Below are 14,706 nucleotides of genomic sequence, written 5' to 3'. Positions count from 1 at the left end.
GGCCTGCTGGGCGGGGCCGGGCCTGCTGGGCGGGGCCGGGCCTGCTGGGCGGGGCCGGGCCTGCTGGGCGGGGCTGGGCTCGGGCCTCCGGGAGGGCGGCTGGGAAACTGGGGAGGGGGATAAAAGCTGGGTGATCTCGGAGAGGTCCCCTTTGGGAGGAGGCCCCGCGGCCTCACAGCCGTGATCTGCTGGACCCAGCGGGCTGTGTTTTCACTCCAGCAATTCCAGGTCCCTTTCTCAGCTGGGATTCTGCGCAGCGACAAGATGTTTTTATATTGTTAACCACGCTGGCACAGAGAGCAAGCACAGCACTGAGACCCACGCTGCGTCCAGCCACATGGCCCCGCACTGAGAGCCCTGCCTGACATGCCCCTAAACCCGCCAGACGGGGACACTGCCATTTCCTTAGGTGATCTGCTTTCCTATCCATATAGGCAACTAGTAATAAAACCTGTCTGCGTAGCCCCAAGTGACTTGTAAACCATTATTTGTTATGCACAGTTTATAATTCCACTTTTGCAGCAGTCTTTCACATACCTAGCAACAGTTAGCATGTCTTCAATCTGGCTTCTTTTCTGTAGACTAAACAACTCCTCTTCGTTTCCCTTTCTAGACTTCTGATTGTTCCTGTTGCTTTCCTTTGGCCCCTCTCCACTTCCTTGGAGAGGTGTGCCAGAACTGGGATACAGTGCTTTGGTTGAGGCCTTAGGAGTACTGGGTAGAGCTGACATATGGCCTGCTGGGCGGGGCCGGGCCTGCTGGGCGGGGCCGGGCCTGCTGGGCGGGGCCGGGCCTGCTGGGCGGGGCTGGGCTCGGGCCTCCGGGAGGGCGGCTGGGAAACTGGGGAGGGGGATAAAAGCTGGGTGATCTCGGAGAGGTCCCCTTTGGGAGGAGGCCCCGCGGCCTCACAGCCGTGATCTGCTGGACCCAGCGGGCTGTGTTTTCACTCCAGCAATTCCAGGTCCCTTTCTCAGCTGGGATTCTGCGCAGAGACAAGATGTTTTTATATTGTTAACCACGCTGGCACAGAGAGCAAGCACAGCACTGAGACCCACGCTGCGTCCAGCCACATGGCCCCGCACTGAGAGCCCTGCCTGACATGCCCCTAAACCCGCCAGACGGGGACACTGCCATTTCCTTAGGTGATCTGCTTTCCTATCCATATAGGCAACTAGTAATAAAACCTGTCTGCGTAGCCCCAAGTGACTTGTAAACCATTATTTGTTATGCACAGTTTATAATTCCACTTTTGCAGCAGTCTTTCACATACCTAGCAACAGTTAGCATGTCTTCAATCTGGCTTCTTTTCTGTAGACTAAACAACTCCTCTTCGTTTCCCTTTCTAGACTTCTGATTGTTCCTGTTGCTTTCCTTTGGCCCCTCTCCACTTCCTTGGAGAGGTGTGCCAGAACTGGGATACAGTGCTTTGGTTGAGGCCTTAGGAGTACTGGGTAGAGCTGACATATTCATGTGTCTTGCGTATGAAACTTGTTTATATATCCCAGTATGATGTTTGCTTTCCTCACGGTATGACATTGCTGACTCATTCTGTTTCTGATTTACTAAAATAAAAACACCTGGATCCTATTCTGCTATCAGAACTTAATATACTTTTTGGTTTTATTCCTGTTTAGTGCTTTCTGCCTGTCCCCATTGGATTTCATCCTATATTTCAGGCTACTTGAACAATTTGTCAATATTATTTCGTATATAATTCTGTTCTCAATAATGCATGCTATCCCTTCTAACTTGTTGTATCTGCAACTTTAAGAGTCATGTTCTCTATTACAAAGTCATTATGGTGTTTAAGGCCAGGTTGGATGAGGCTTTGTGCAACCTGGTCTAGTGGGAGGTGTCCCTGCTCATAGCAGGGAGGTTGGAACCTGATGATCTTTAAGTTCCCTTCCAACCATAACCATTCTATGATCCCATCATTAATAAAGATATCCAAAAGTACCAGATCTCTACAAACCTTGCTTCCAATATCGCCAGTGGTAACAATTATTTGGGCAAAGTTTTTGCTAGAACTTGAGCAAGAGGCAAGCTAAAGCTGTTTAAAATATAGACGTACTTTAATAAATTCAATATAAAGCTCAGAATTTTTAGAACAACTTGTGTAATGTCTGAATAGAAATAATTTATGTTTCAGTCTCTTCAAGGTTTTATTTTTGAAATGTATGTCAGAAATTTCCAATATTAAAATTAACACCGTTTTACTCAATCCTCAGCACGATCAAGAGGATTCCTTATTACTCATGTATTGAAGTGTTCACAGAATTGAGGCCAAATGCTTTCCCAATGACATTTTGGAAAAGAAAAAAGAAAAAAAAAGAAAAAAGAAAAAAAAAAAAAAAGGGGGGGGAGTGTTGGTGGAAGCTGAAAATATCGTAATTTCTAATGGAAAACCAGACACACATCTTTGTCACTTTCATCATACTTCAAAATAAATTTAATGTGTTACTCATCAACTATTTTTCACTTCATCTTTTAGCCTAATTATACTGCAAGTTCTCTTCAGCAAGATCAGCATCAGGGCTCAGCTGAACAGCATTTTTTGGAAGGAGAAGCAACAGGGACAAACGTGGAATTTCCCTTTGTGATTTGACATACTGAACGGTTGTACAATTGGCATGGGACATTTAAAAAGCTCCACACCTCACATCAGGGCAGATACACGATTGATAAACCACTGTTGATGGACTGGTCATATTCCTGCCAATTCTGCCTTAATCACATTAAGAAAGAATGTAAAAGATTAATTCAAATCTTCCTGGTGCTTTGGGGAGAAGCAGCCTCTGCTAAGCTCCCAAGATGAGAATTGGGCAGGTTTAGGCTGCATGTACAAAAGGAGATTAATCAGAGAGAAAGGTGTTCCAGGTCCCCAGGCTACATGTATTGTCATTTGAAATACGACAGAGAGATGTGTGTGTTATAATACACTTCCCCAAACTTAATTTTCTTCTTAGATGATATTAATTTTTCTTCCACAAACCACCTGAGCTTATTAAAAATTATTGTCGTCATCTAAATGTGTCAACATTCTAGAAAGAACAGTTCCTCTTCAATATGGCATCAGTAGGCTTAAAGAATTACTAAAGAGTAATTTTGGAACTGGAAATAGTACTTGGTATGGCTAAACAGGAATGTTTGCTGTTGACTACCATGAAAGATGAATGGAAACTACCCCAGGAGATAGCACAGTAATGTAAAATCAGACAACTCAACCCCCAAAAATCTCCTTGCAGTTCTTAAGGTGTATGTCCCCTACTCCCTCCTGGTCACATTTCTTGGTGTGACCCATTGCTTTATTTCTGCTGCTGTCTTGAACTGGTAATCAGAGATACTTTTTTTTTTTCCTCCCACCATTTTATTCCAGTTTAATTAGAAAACAACCGTCGCTACTCAGTTTCAGTTTGAAAAGGAAACAGTACAGTTGCAGTTTTGGTTTCTTTGCCCCCTTATTTTCAAATTACCCTGACTGAATTGTTGTGACATGCACAGTCTACTAGGTTTGCAAATTGTACAAATACAAACTAGACTTTTGTGAATGTGTGAATTTCTTAGAACACAGTATAACATTGCATTTCCTACATGCAAGCACCTACGAAAGAGCTAAAAATCACTACCTGCATAGGACATAACTATGTTCTTCTCTCAGACTCTGAGAAAGGTGCATATCAAGCTGAATGAGGTGAAATTCTGGGCTGACAGAAGAAGGAACGGCGTGTGTGAGAGCCTGCAACCTTGCAGGGTCGATAGCCAGTGAGTCATCTGTGCTGTCCTCTTCAGCGCTTGATGGAAACAACACATTGCTCAGAGGGATGGACGGGAGCTCTGTCCTCTGTTACTAAAACAAGCAGTTCTTTTCATTTTTGTTCTGCTTTTTCTTCCTGTGCTTATACAAACATATTCATTTCCTTTTGTGTTTTGTTCATGTCCATTTTTCTGCTTCAAGTCTCTGTAGCTGGGTCCTCTTCAAGGTGGGAATTGCCATCACTTCTGTTTGAAGGAAAGCATCCTTGAAAAGTAAAGCAAAATTGGTGCCAGAAAAAGTGGAATTTGTGTCTTAAAAAAAATAAGCTATTTACTTGTGTTTTGTGTTGATTTTGCCACTCAGCTCTGGCACAGAGTAGAAAGCAGCTGTTACTTTTAATTGCACTAGAGATTTGCAAATAAAACCTAAACTGTTTCTTCTTCATCAGTATAATCTCTAATGTTTTTACCAGATAGTCTTTTCTTCTGCACAGCTTGATTATAGTGCCTTGAGTCACACTCAGTGATTAATGTGGCTTACTAGACTGACAACTGAGTGGAAATGGTAAATAATCACTTGTTTTTATACGTGTAAAAAACAGTTTCTACTCACATTGGAAATCCTTGCATTTGGAAGGGCATCCTTCCATCTTGCTTCCTGCTAACCTAAGGTCATTTAAGGAATAACTGCTTTAAGTGCTTCTTGATTACAGTGATGTAAACGTCTCTGGCCCAGGCACTACAGTGAACAAGACTTTCCAAACAGAAATATGGTTAAACCGAAGGCTGCAGCTTTTATGAACTACATTGCCTAATAAAACAGGGAGGAACTGCTAGCCAGCTGTTCCCCACAAACTACCCAGTAAAACAGGACCAGTGAGGTTCACCAAGCACGAGACTATGGAGGCCAAGCTAAATGTTTAAAAGAAGTCTAACCGCATCCTCCCTCCGGCAAAAGTGACCAAGGCATCTGGTCCCAAAGTACCTCCCTCTAGACTGTCTGTGCTGGGTAGAGAAAAGTAAGTAGTAGCTTCTTTTCTTTGTGTAAGATGCTAAATTTTGCCTGCATTGTGGAAAAGGAATTATCTAACTTACACCTGGCTAGCAATTAAGACACGGACAGTAATTCTGGCCACAGCTGACATAAAAACCCACACTGGAAACCTGCTCTCCAGTTGTGTGAATGCACAAACAAGTTCTCTAGTATTTCCACTAGCTGAATTTGCTAGTAAAGCCACGTCACATTTTCACTGTGGTAAACACTTTTTCTCACTGTTGAAGGAAAGCATGCTAGCCAACTCAGAGTAGAATATCCAGTAACAGCTAGGCTAAATGACTAAAACAGAGAAAAAGAAGGAGTCAAAAAGACCTTCAGAACAAAAACCAATTTATAGAAGAGGAAACTAGAATTCACACAAAACACATCTAACTTCTACTGAGAAGGTGACATAAAGTGGAAGCTTCACACCCAAAAACAGGATCACTGGGAACTCCTGTTCCTTGTCTCCAAACCATTTTTGTTAGAATAATAGAGAAAGCTGTCTTAATCACAGTATTGACTTGTTACCAGGCAAATAAAAGGCCATTAATTTTTGTTCTTCCTTTTATAGCAATATGGCAAATAATTATAGGATTATTTTCTAGCATCTAGGAGTTTTGGCAGGACCCACCTGAAGCACTGGTGTCCTGAAGGAAACCACTAAGTTCCATTGCAACAGCAGAGAAGTCATTTTCCCCACTGCTGTTGTTGGAACCTTGTTTTCGAGGCTAGTGCTTTGACTTCATGTGGTGGGTTGGCCCTGCCTAGCAGATAAGCTCCCAACTAGTCACCTTCTCACTCTCCCTCAGCAGGGTGGGGGAGAGAATCAGAAAGGCAAAAGCAAGAACTAAAGATTTAGGTAATGACAGTTTACTAAGTGAAATAAAGGTGCATGCACTAGAAAAGCAAAAAAAACTAATTCATTCACTTCTTCCCATCAGCAGGCAGATGTTTAGATGCTTCCTGGAAGGCAGAGTCTCAGCACACGTAATGGTTACTTGCGAAGATAAATGCTATAACCTCAAATGTCTACTCATCCCCCTCCTTTCCCCCAGCTTTTATGTGTGAGCATTACAATTGCATTTGATTTTTTCACGAGTAAATCACATTTCCAAGAGACCTAGTAGCCATCTCATTTTCCTCTTGCTGTCTAGAGCATCTTATCTTCTGGAGATTTGATTACTAGTCTCCAAGTGCACTTTGGAAGCGCAAACAACATCGTGCACTTTATATAGGTGAATCTTATCCCCCATCAAGTGCTTCAGACCACAGAATTGTCCAGTTCTTTTGACCCAGTATCTTGAGCCTCCTCCATAGCTTCTCAACATCCTCTTCCCAGTTAATCAGCCCCATGTTGCTTTGTGTGGGCACCTAATTAACAAATGCATTACACAAGGTTGCACCTGAAGCTTATCACTGAGGTAGCCCATCCGCTGCAACCTGATACTTCCTTCAGTAGTATCCATCATAATTTTCTCTTTAGCTAGTTCTCATATCTTCATTTTATCTACTGATTTCCACCTTTCTAACTTAATGAGTAGATGTTCTCTCATTATCTAAGTTCACATAGGTGATATCTACCATATTGCCCTTGTCTAAAAAAGTTTTCAGCAAGTAAAACTGTCATTTTAATCTGACATATGAAATAAACCTGTGTTGCAATCTATCCTATTTTCCACTTGCCTGGAGGTCCTTATTAATTATTCTTTTTCACACAACTTTATGCCAGGAGAAATCCTTTGAAATTATGTCAGTAAATGCCTTTATGTGATCTATCAATCTGTGAAGATACGATCTACTTGTGAACAATACATGAGAAGACAAACACATTTCTTTCAATAAATTACTCATTACAAAATATTTTTAAGACTGTCATGGTGAATATATCCCATCCAGCATTTTTTATGATCAGCCTTTCCCACAATAATCATTCACTATTGATCTCCATCCAAGGAACTGCACATACATGAGTTGAATGAATCTTGACATGGGAAGCCCACTGCAGTGCCCTTCCTGCCAAGTCTAACTGATCTGCTCAAGTCATAGATGATGTCAACCTCAAAGGCAAGATTAGACAGAGCTCAGGTTTCCTACCTTGACCTCTCCAAAATTACATGTGTCTTCAACACTGAACTGCAGATGTTGGTCATGACTATTATACCTAAACAGTTCTGTGTTCACTGCAGCTCGTACCAACCACGCTTTCAGTGTACCCAAACCTAATTAGTTTCCCTGACTGCTAGGCTTTATTTTACTAGTCTCTGTATAGAATAGAAAAATATGTTTGTTGTGATCCACTTGGCAAAACTTGGATCCCTGCTCTGGGAGGGCTTTTTACAGAAAAAGATCTCTCTACTCTTCAAATTACTTTGGTTGTGTACCTGTGTAACTCTTCCAGAAGCTCCCATAAACTGCGTGGGAAAACACATTACCAGTCTGAGTACAGAACTCAGATGTGAAGAGATGAGAGCCTACTCCTCCACTCTTTTGCTGCTTAACCTCCTTGTCTATAAATATCTTGGCTGATGGAAGGTACTGATGATACACTACAGCTGTCTGTCATATGAAATAAAATTGTCTTGTCTCTTTCTTCTCCCCCATGACTGTGCCAAGTTCCCATTTATTTATTCATGCCAAGGTTGCAATTCATAATTTTTAAGGTACAAATATGATCTGTTGGCTATACCTGTGTGCATCACCTTGTGAACTGAGATCCTTATATCTCACTACAGATTTTGGCTGCTATGAGTATATGAGCAATATAGTCAGTTGTACATCCCAGTCTGGAATTACTCAGCTGGATTAATGCTTTCCCGCCAAAGCCTCATGGGAGAGGTTAGCACTGCCTGCAGACACCCAAGCCAAATTTTCTTGAGTAAGCAACTATTCCAATCCAAAATTAATTTGAAATGTCTGTAAAGTATCATTTAGTAGCCTCCTACTCTGGTATGTACTGCTGCGAGTGACTATATAGAACATGGGGCAAGAGGGGATGAAGCCTGGTTACCTCCACAAACCATCCAGCCATTCCTCAGCTGTGCCATTTCAGTGCAATGTGCCAGCAAATGAAGGCAAAGATGACGGAAGCGCTAACTGCCCCGGGGTACTTTGCCAGATAATTATCCCAATTTGAATAACCAAATATAACACGTCTTCATGAGCTTTGAAAGGTCTGCTGTGCCTGACAGGCATTCGTGTCACTACCTAGTGTGGCAGAGGGCTCTGAGTCAGCTCAGCAAGCAAACAGCTGCACAGTGTTATCACCCCCACCCCCTCCGTTATTTGCTGCCACTCCTCTGCCCACGGTTACCACCACAGCAAGAGACTTGGCAGAAAAGAATGTGCACCCACACCAGAGCCTCATGCCTTCTCATCAACTCATCTTCATCAGTGACTTAAGCCATGATGTGAGCAGTGAGACTGGGCACAAATTCCTGTTGCCCTTTTGGCTACTGGGACATCCAGAAAACTGGAGAGTGGATGTCCTGGCTGGACAGTTGAGCAGCACAGTCCAGTTTAGCAGCTGGCCTCTTGTAGCTCTAATAAACATACTCTTCTGGATATTATTGATGTTATCACAGTAAAGCTCATAGCTCACAGGTAATGTGTCTCAGCTGAAATGAAAGGGCTAGAATTTTAAATACTTTTCCTGTCCATCTTTCTTGCCACACATAACAAACTAAAATGAGAACCAACTTTTAATAACCCGTGAGTGAGTATGACCAGTTACATTGGATAGAAGAGTAACTGCTTTTTAAAACCCTGCTTTGGACTTATTTACTTCTGGTGGGATATCAAACATTGTGACTCACCCCAAGTCCTTTCACTCAACATCAGCCTGCATGCTGCCAAACTAAATTTCCTCACAGGAAATGTTACTGCTGCCAAAACTATAGGTCTTCTTGATGGAGCTAGAGTAGCTTTGTTGCATGATTATTCCAAATCTCTGTTTAGCCAAGCTATAGAGATGTATTAACAACCCAGCAAACACAGAAAGTAGTAAGGAAGAGATAGTTAGGAGAAACACACCAGGAAAATTTAAAAGCAACAACTGTGGCAGAATTTGCAGATCTAATTCTGTACTCCAGAATACCAAGATGAAATCTTGCAATTAAAGTTTTGAGAATATGCAACTATTACTAATGATAATTTAGGTATTATATTCAGTGTCTTGAGGATTCCCCCATATATCTTTTTAGCATCTCTTAGTGGATCAGATCTTGTTGGTTTTATTTTACTCAGCAAAATTCTTGCTCGTTAATAGCAGACTAAAATTCATGTTCAGTTTGGCAGTTTGTTAAACCCATGAAGAGCTTGCACAGCTTATTGCATGGACCTAATTAAAAACTATGAAAAAATACACATTTAGAACCAAGATTCCAAATTACAATTAGATGTGATGGCTCTTTTATCTTTCTCACCATGCAACAAAATTTCAAATGTTTGGAGCGATTTGCTATGTTTAATTGTAATTAGAGTACATATTTTTAGAAGAAAATGTAATATTTGAGTTGATAGAGTTTTGTCCTTTTAAACGGACAAGTATAGACTCACACCCACCGCCACATACACTGGTGTGACTGCTGGAGCCCATCAAGTGAGTGGCCTGATTTTAGATCCCCACTGACAATCATAAACGTCTTGGATGCTGCATAATTCTGTCACTTCACTTTGGTGCTCTAGGGGCAGCTGTAATCTTCTGAATAAAATTGCTCTGATCTAACATGATCTGAACATGATCTAAAACGTCTGCTGTTTAGCTAAGATGCTTTGGTTACACAGAACTGCCTTCTCCTCAAGCTCTGTTAATCCATTAAAATGTTACCAGAGATCTCCACTGATCTCCCTTTGTCCTGCAAAAACATTTCCAAAATATCCCCTGCTAGATTTTGGCTTTGACAGATAGGTGTTGGTATGTTTTCATTTATCCTGAATCATTCAATGTCTCTATCAAGTGCAAACCAAGGATCCTTAAGCCAGACTCTTGCCATGCACATGTAAAGAAGCATTTTGGAGATCAAAGGAGAAAATCTGGCTGGTCTGAAGGGTGATATCACTGCTAACCGTGCTTTATTTTCTGCCTAATTAGACTGAGGAGAAGAAAGCTTTATACAATATACAATGTAAACACAACAGAAGGCTTGAGTCTGACAGGCTCTCATGGACATGAGACACGCATACCTGGATCCTGACAAGGATATTTTGTGACCAAATGCAATAACACAGCTTTGAAAAGCACACGCTTCAGAATGATGGATGCTTTAGAGCTGTGCTCCTTCAAGTTTTGATTTAGAAGGCTGGAGGCTTCAATCTGAGTCACGAATATTCAAAATGACAGAAACTTACAATATTTTATTGCTCTGCATTTAATAGTACTTACATTTACAAGCTGTCAGTTTGAAATACTGAATAACTCATAGTTTAGAACATGAAACATCAGTTTGGATTGTGCTTGAAGTTCATTGCTTCCTACTTAAAATCTTTCTCGGATACTCAAAACAGCCTTTCAATCTATGCACTTTCATTACCTCTCTTAATTCAGTTTTGGCCTCAAAAATATATTGACTTTGCAGAAAAGTCAGGGAAAGACATGTCTCCTGTTGCCATTCTTAAAAAGGGAAAAAAAAACAAACAAACAACAGGCATAATTAAAAGCTCCTTTCCTGGTTGTTTAATGTGCTAATATGAGAACATTAAGGCCAATGTAGCATCTACTGCTTGCTTGCCTCAGCTGTCTGGATTCTTTTCTTAATTTACACACTCAATTATGTAGACTCTTAAATCCCCAGCATTGGTGGGTGGTAAGGTAGATGGTTAATGAAGAAACATTGAGTAGGAAACTCCTTTAATGCCTGTTTTATATGTATCTTGGGTAACATTTTTAGAAGAAAAAAGATCAAAGGTTATAACTCTAAGAAACTCTCAAGATGGGAATAAATGTACATGGTTTTAAGGCACCCCTAAAAATTATGAGAAGGCTAATATCCCCCTATTCCGTGGTCTGTTCTGAAACAAAAATATTAAGCCAAGTGTTTGGCTCTGTATAATAAAAACAGATTATCTAATGGTTTCCAGTGAGAAATATGAGAAAGACCATTCATAAAGGCTCCATAATAGTTATGAATTATAAAGACTTCCTCGTTTTCAGTATAAACTGAGACCCCAACAGAAACTGTTAGATATTTATTCACATGCCCTCAAAGGGACTGCACGTGGACATTTTTAATTAACATTATTTGCAACACCTTACTCAAGTTGTTCATTATTAATTTGACATGTTTTGAAGTCCTGACCAGAATGTTTTCATCACTTACTCTAATTACAGCATTCTTATATGACTTTAATAGTTTTACAAGGATACAGTGATTTGCAATCTGTACTTATTTTAATTAAAAAAGAAAACTGTGCTTAAGTAATCTAGGTCTTAACATACAAAAAAATAAAAAAATAAAAATCAGGAAATGTTAAATAAACTTTGGATCATTCTCTCTAACAGGCTACTAGGCCTTCACTAAGGAAAAAAAAAAATAAAATAGATAATTTAAAAGTAAAGACATGGTTTGGCAGTCCTTTTGCATTTCCAGATATATCTTTGTTGTCCCCATTTTGCCTTTCCGTTTCCAGCTCCCCAGAATGATTCTATGTTTAGTGGTGGGTATAAAACAGGTATGATCACCCTCAGTTCACCTTCATCTGTCCTCACTGTCCAGATGTCTGTGCCAGTTCAGATGATTAAGCAGGGTGAAATTTGCCTCATTTGAATTATTTTCCTTAGCTTTTCTCTTTCATGCAGGCTTACATCGTGAAGCCATTCACCAAAACTGCATGTTGAGTATGTAGAGATCTACTTGAGGTTACAGTTGTGGTAGCAAAGGCAGAAAATATGCAGGAAACTATTTACATGACCTTCATGTTTATGTCTCCAGTGGATTAATAAACTCTACTAGTTTCTTCCTAGAAAGTAGTAAACATGACTAGAAGAAAAATGTCACTGGAGACACCTGAAAGATCAGCAAAGCCTGAACTGAACTGTGATAGATAGAGGAAAACCTGCTCATCCTTCAAGAAGACCAAACAGCCTCAATTATGCTTTGCTCTTTAGCTAGAAGCTAGAATATTAAAATTGAGTGTGTTAAATAAAACGGCCACTTGTCACCTCCCTTTGAGAGCGTGACTGCAGACTCAACTGCACCTTTTTCCTTGCAAATTACAGCTATTAATTTAAATTTTGTGACAGAGGCTCTGGTTTTGTAAATAATAGCTGAAAGTCTACAACACAAGATGGCAGTGTCAGACACCGCGTACCAAACCAGCAGGGATTACAGACTGGTTCAGCTGGATCTCTTGGGAAGTGGGACAGAAGGAAGCAGTACTGAGGACTTCGTGCTTTCCTTGATACTCCTGTGGAAATCTTGCTTGGAAACTAAGAGTTCCCACTCTGTGTTTCCACAGTAGTCAGAAAAATACCCTGCAGAAGGAATAAAGAAACAGTACTCTCTGCAAAACAGGTCTTGCTTCCTTGCAGATTTCAGATGTCCAGGTTTAAGACAGTGTGTTAAGACATGAAAACATAGATATCTCACAGAGGTATCAAGGAACTTACCCTTGGTCGCTAGAACATTTTTTTTTTCTTTCTCTTGGGGTTATTCTAGCAGAGAATAGAGGTTTAGGGTGGGTGGGTTGTTTGTTTGTTCTTGTTTAGGTTGGTTGGGGTTTTTTTCAAGTTCATATACCACCCCTCTCTGTAGCTGGCTACAGTGACACATAATTTTTGTCGAAGACATACAGGAAAATTGATTAGTTCTTAAATGTCATGGGTTTGTCTTGTTGCTTGTTTTAAGAACCTCCTACAATTAATGAGGGTGAGAATGGGAAGGTTGGAGTGGAAAAGCTGTGAACATGATCTAAAACATGGCAAAAACCCCAGATCAGACCTGAAAGAAAGGGAGCTGTCTGAAATACAGAAACCTGCAGCATCTCTGTGGGAAAATAAACTTTAAAGACCCTCTAATCACACCAGTATGTCCAAACCCATGAAGGTCATTAACAATTATAGTTCTGCTGAGTTTAGGAGCTTTGTAGTGGGGTGTCCTTGATGACTTCTCTAGGACTCATACTGAGCACCTGAGGCCCTGTCCTGCTCCCACTGCGGGACATAGAGCTGTTCCTTTGCATGATGCAGTTCTCAACCCTCCCAACCTTCCAGTTGCAAACCAAGCAAAACTTTCACTTGATCGAGGATGCTCAGGTCATCAGGTCGACCACTTGATCCTTCCAGCTGGAGATATTCTATCATTCAATTACTTCTCCCATTGACCAAAACCAAGCAGATGCACTGGGGGCAAGGGGAAGGATGAGAAGGTATCTGAGGACCCCATTAGTGCAGACACAGGTGGTGAGCCCAGTGGTACTCGAGGCCCTGTAGAAATAGGGACTGGCGGGATAAGGCAACCAGGGAGGGGAGTGGCAAAGAGACGGGGCTAGAGACCCATATGCTGGGGTGGATATAGTGAAGGGACCCTGCTCCCAAACGTTCTGTCCACCTCGTTGCCTTCCTCTGTGGTGTGTCTGGGGCCGCCTGAGGACCTCAGCATTTCAGACCAGCTTTGCTCCCCCAGGCGAGAAGCTCTGGCTCCTGGTTGCCAGTCGCTGCTAGCTAACTCGCAGCGTCCTAATTTGTAACATGTAGTGGGGTTGTTGTTATTTCCACGGTCTTGACCTCGAAACCGAGAACTGAGAAAGTATTTTGTTTAGTTCTCGGGGAAACTGTAATTACACCTTAGACATGCCGTGGAAATAAACCTCCTAATCAAAATACTTCGCCGGGAACCGAGAAACGTCAGACAGGCGATCCCTCTGGTCCGTATTTTAAAGCATATTAGTGGAGAAAACCTGCCGCTTTCTTCTTTAAAAAGACAGAGGGAACCGCATTTCCTCACCCACAGCTGTCCCAGGCAGGCCTGGGTGCCTTCGCTGCTTGCAGGGCCGTCTCGCCGCGGTCACGGAGGGGTGAGCAGCTCACCCGTGGGGCGGAGGCAGCAGCGCACCCGTGGGGCGGAACGCGGGGCCGGCAGCGTTCAGCACTGTCCGGCCGATGACAGTTCCCCGAGCGGCGGGAGGGCGGCCCGACCCCTGCACACCCCCGCAGTCCCCTCCCGGCCGCTTCGCCTCGGGGGGCCTCTTGCCCTGCCGCCACTTCGCGGGTGCCTAGAGAAGAAACAGCAGAAGAATTGTCAAAAGGGTATTAAACCGGAGCCGTCGTGTTTGGTGTGTTCTAAGCTTTTGGCATGAAGGGAAGCGATTTTCAAGACGGCGGTGAAGGGCAGGGTGCGGGAAGGGGCGAGTTCACGAGTGGGTTGGTTAGGAGAGCCGCTCAGGGGACACAAGGAGATGAGAGCACTGAGGAGCTCCAGGTAATGCCGCAGCACGCTCGGGCCTGTGGCCTTTACACCTATGATCGCCAGCCTTCGAACAGATCTGCCTGTTCCATAGAAATAACCCGTGTCTTCGCTTCTGTGACCCTGTCTGTGCTTCTGTCTCTCTAATTAGGCCTCGGGCTGCGTCGGTGAGCGTTGCACTGCGAGAGAAAGCAGCACAGCGTCCGGGTCGGACCGTGTTTGCTCCCTCTCTACCTTACTTGCAGCTGTGACTGTGATATTCACAGTCAGTTGTGTCTGCCGAAGGAAGTTCTTCTTGCGGCTCTTTAAACCTTAGTGCGGCAGAAGTATTTACGGCTTAAAAAGCAAGCGATGATGCCTGCCGATCTGTAGAAACGCGGGGTTTCTCGCCTTGCAGAACCTGGCACGAACGTTGTGCCTTGGATACCGTGTTGTGGCATTTGCGGCGCTTATCCGTCATGCGTGACTCTAAACCAAACGCCCGCCTCTGCCCGTTCGTTTGTTAAAAAAAAAAAA

General features: G+C 42.5%; 1 protein-coding gene across 1 annotated transcript in view; it reads right to left on the bottom strand.

Annotated features, from left to right (window-relative positions):
* RAB28 (RAB28, member RAS oncogene family) overlaps nt 1–14,650 on the bottom strand; it is an 81,104-nt gene extending 66,454 nt beyond the window's left edge. The window contains exons 1-3 of the mRNA XM_010003131.1: nt 14,602–14,650; nt 14,430–14,501; nt 13,815–13,999 (exon numbers count right to left, since the gene is read on the bottom strand). Coding sequence (XP_010001433.1) covers nt 13,815–13,999; nt 14,430–14,501; nt 14,602–14,650 — 306 coding nt within the window. The remainder of the gene's footprint in view (nt 1–13,814; nt 14,000–14,429; nt 14,502–14,601) is intronic.
* Nucleotides 14,651–14,706: the final 56 nt, after the last annotated feature.

Source organism: Chaetura pelagica, unplaced genomic scaffold (assembly GCF_000747805.2).
Source record: "Chaetura pelagica isolate M959 unplaced genomic scaffold, ChaPel_1.0 scaffold147, whole genome shotgun sequence".
Lineage (NCBI taxonomy): Eukaryota > Metazoa > Chordata > Aves > Apodiformes > Apodidae > Chaetura > Chaetura pelagica.
The sequence above is the reverse complement of the archived record's forward strand: the minus strand, read 5'-3'. Positions and strand labels throughout refer to the sequence as shown.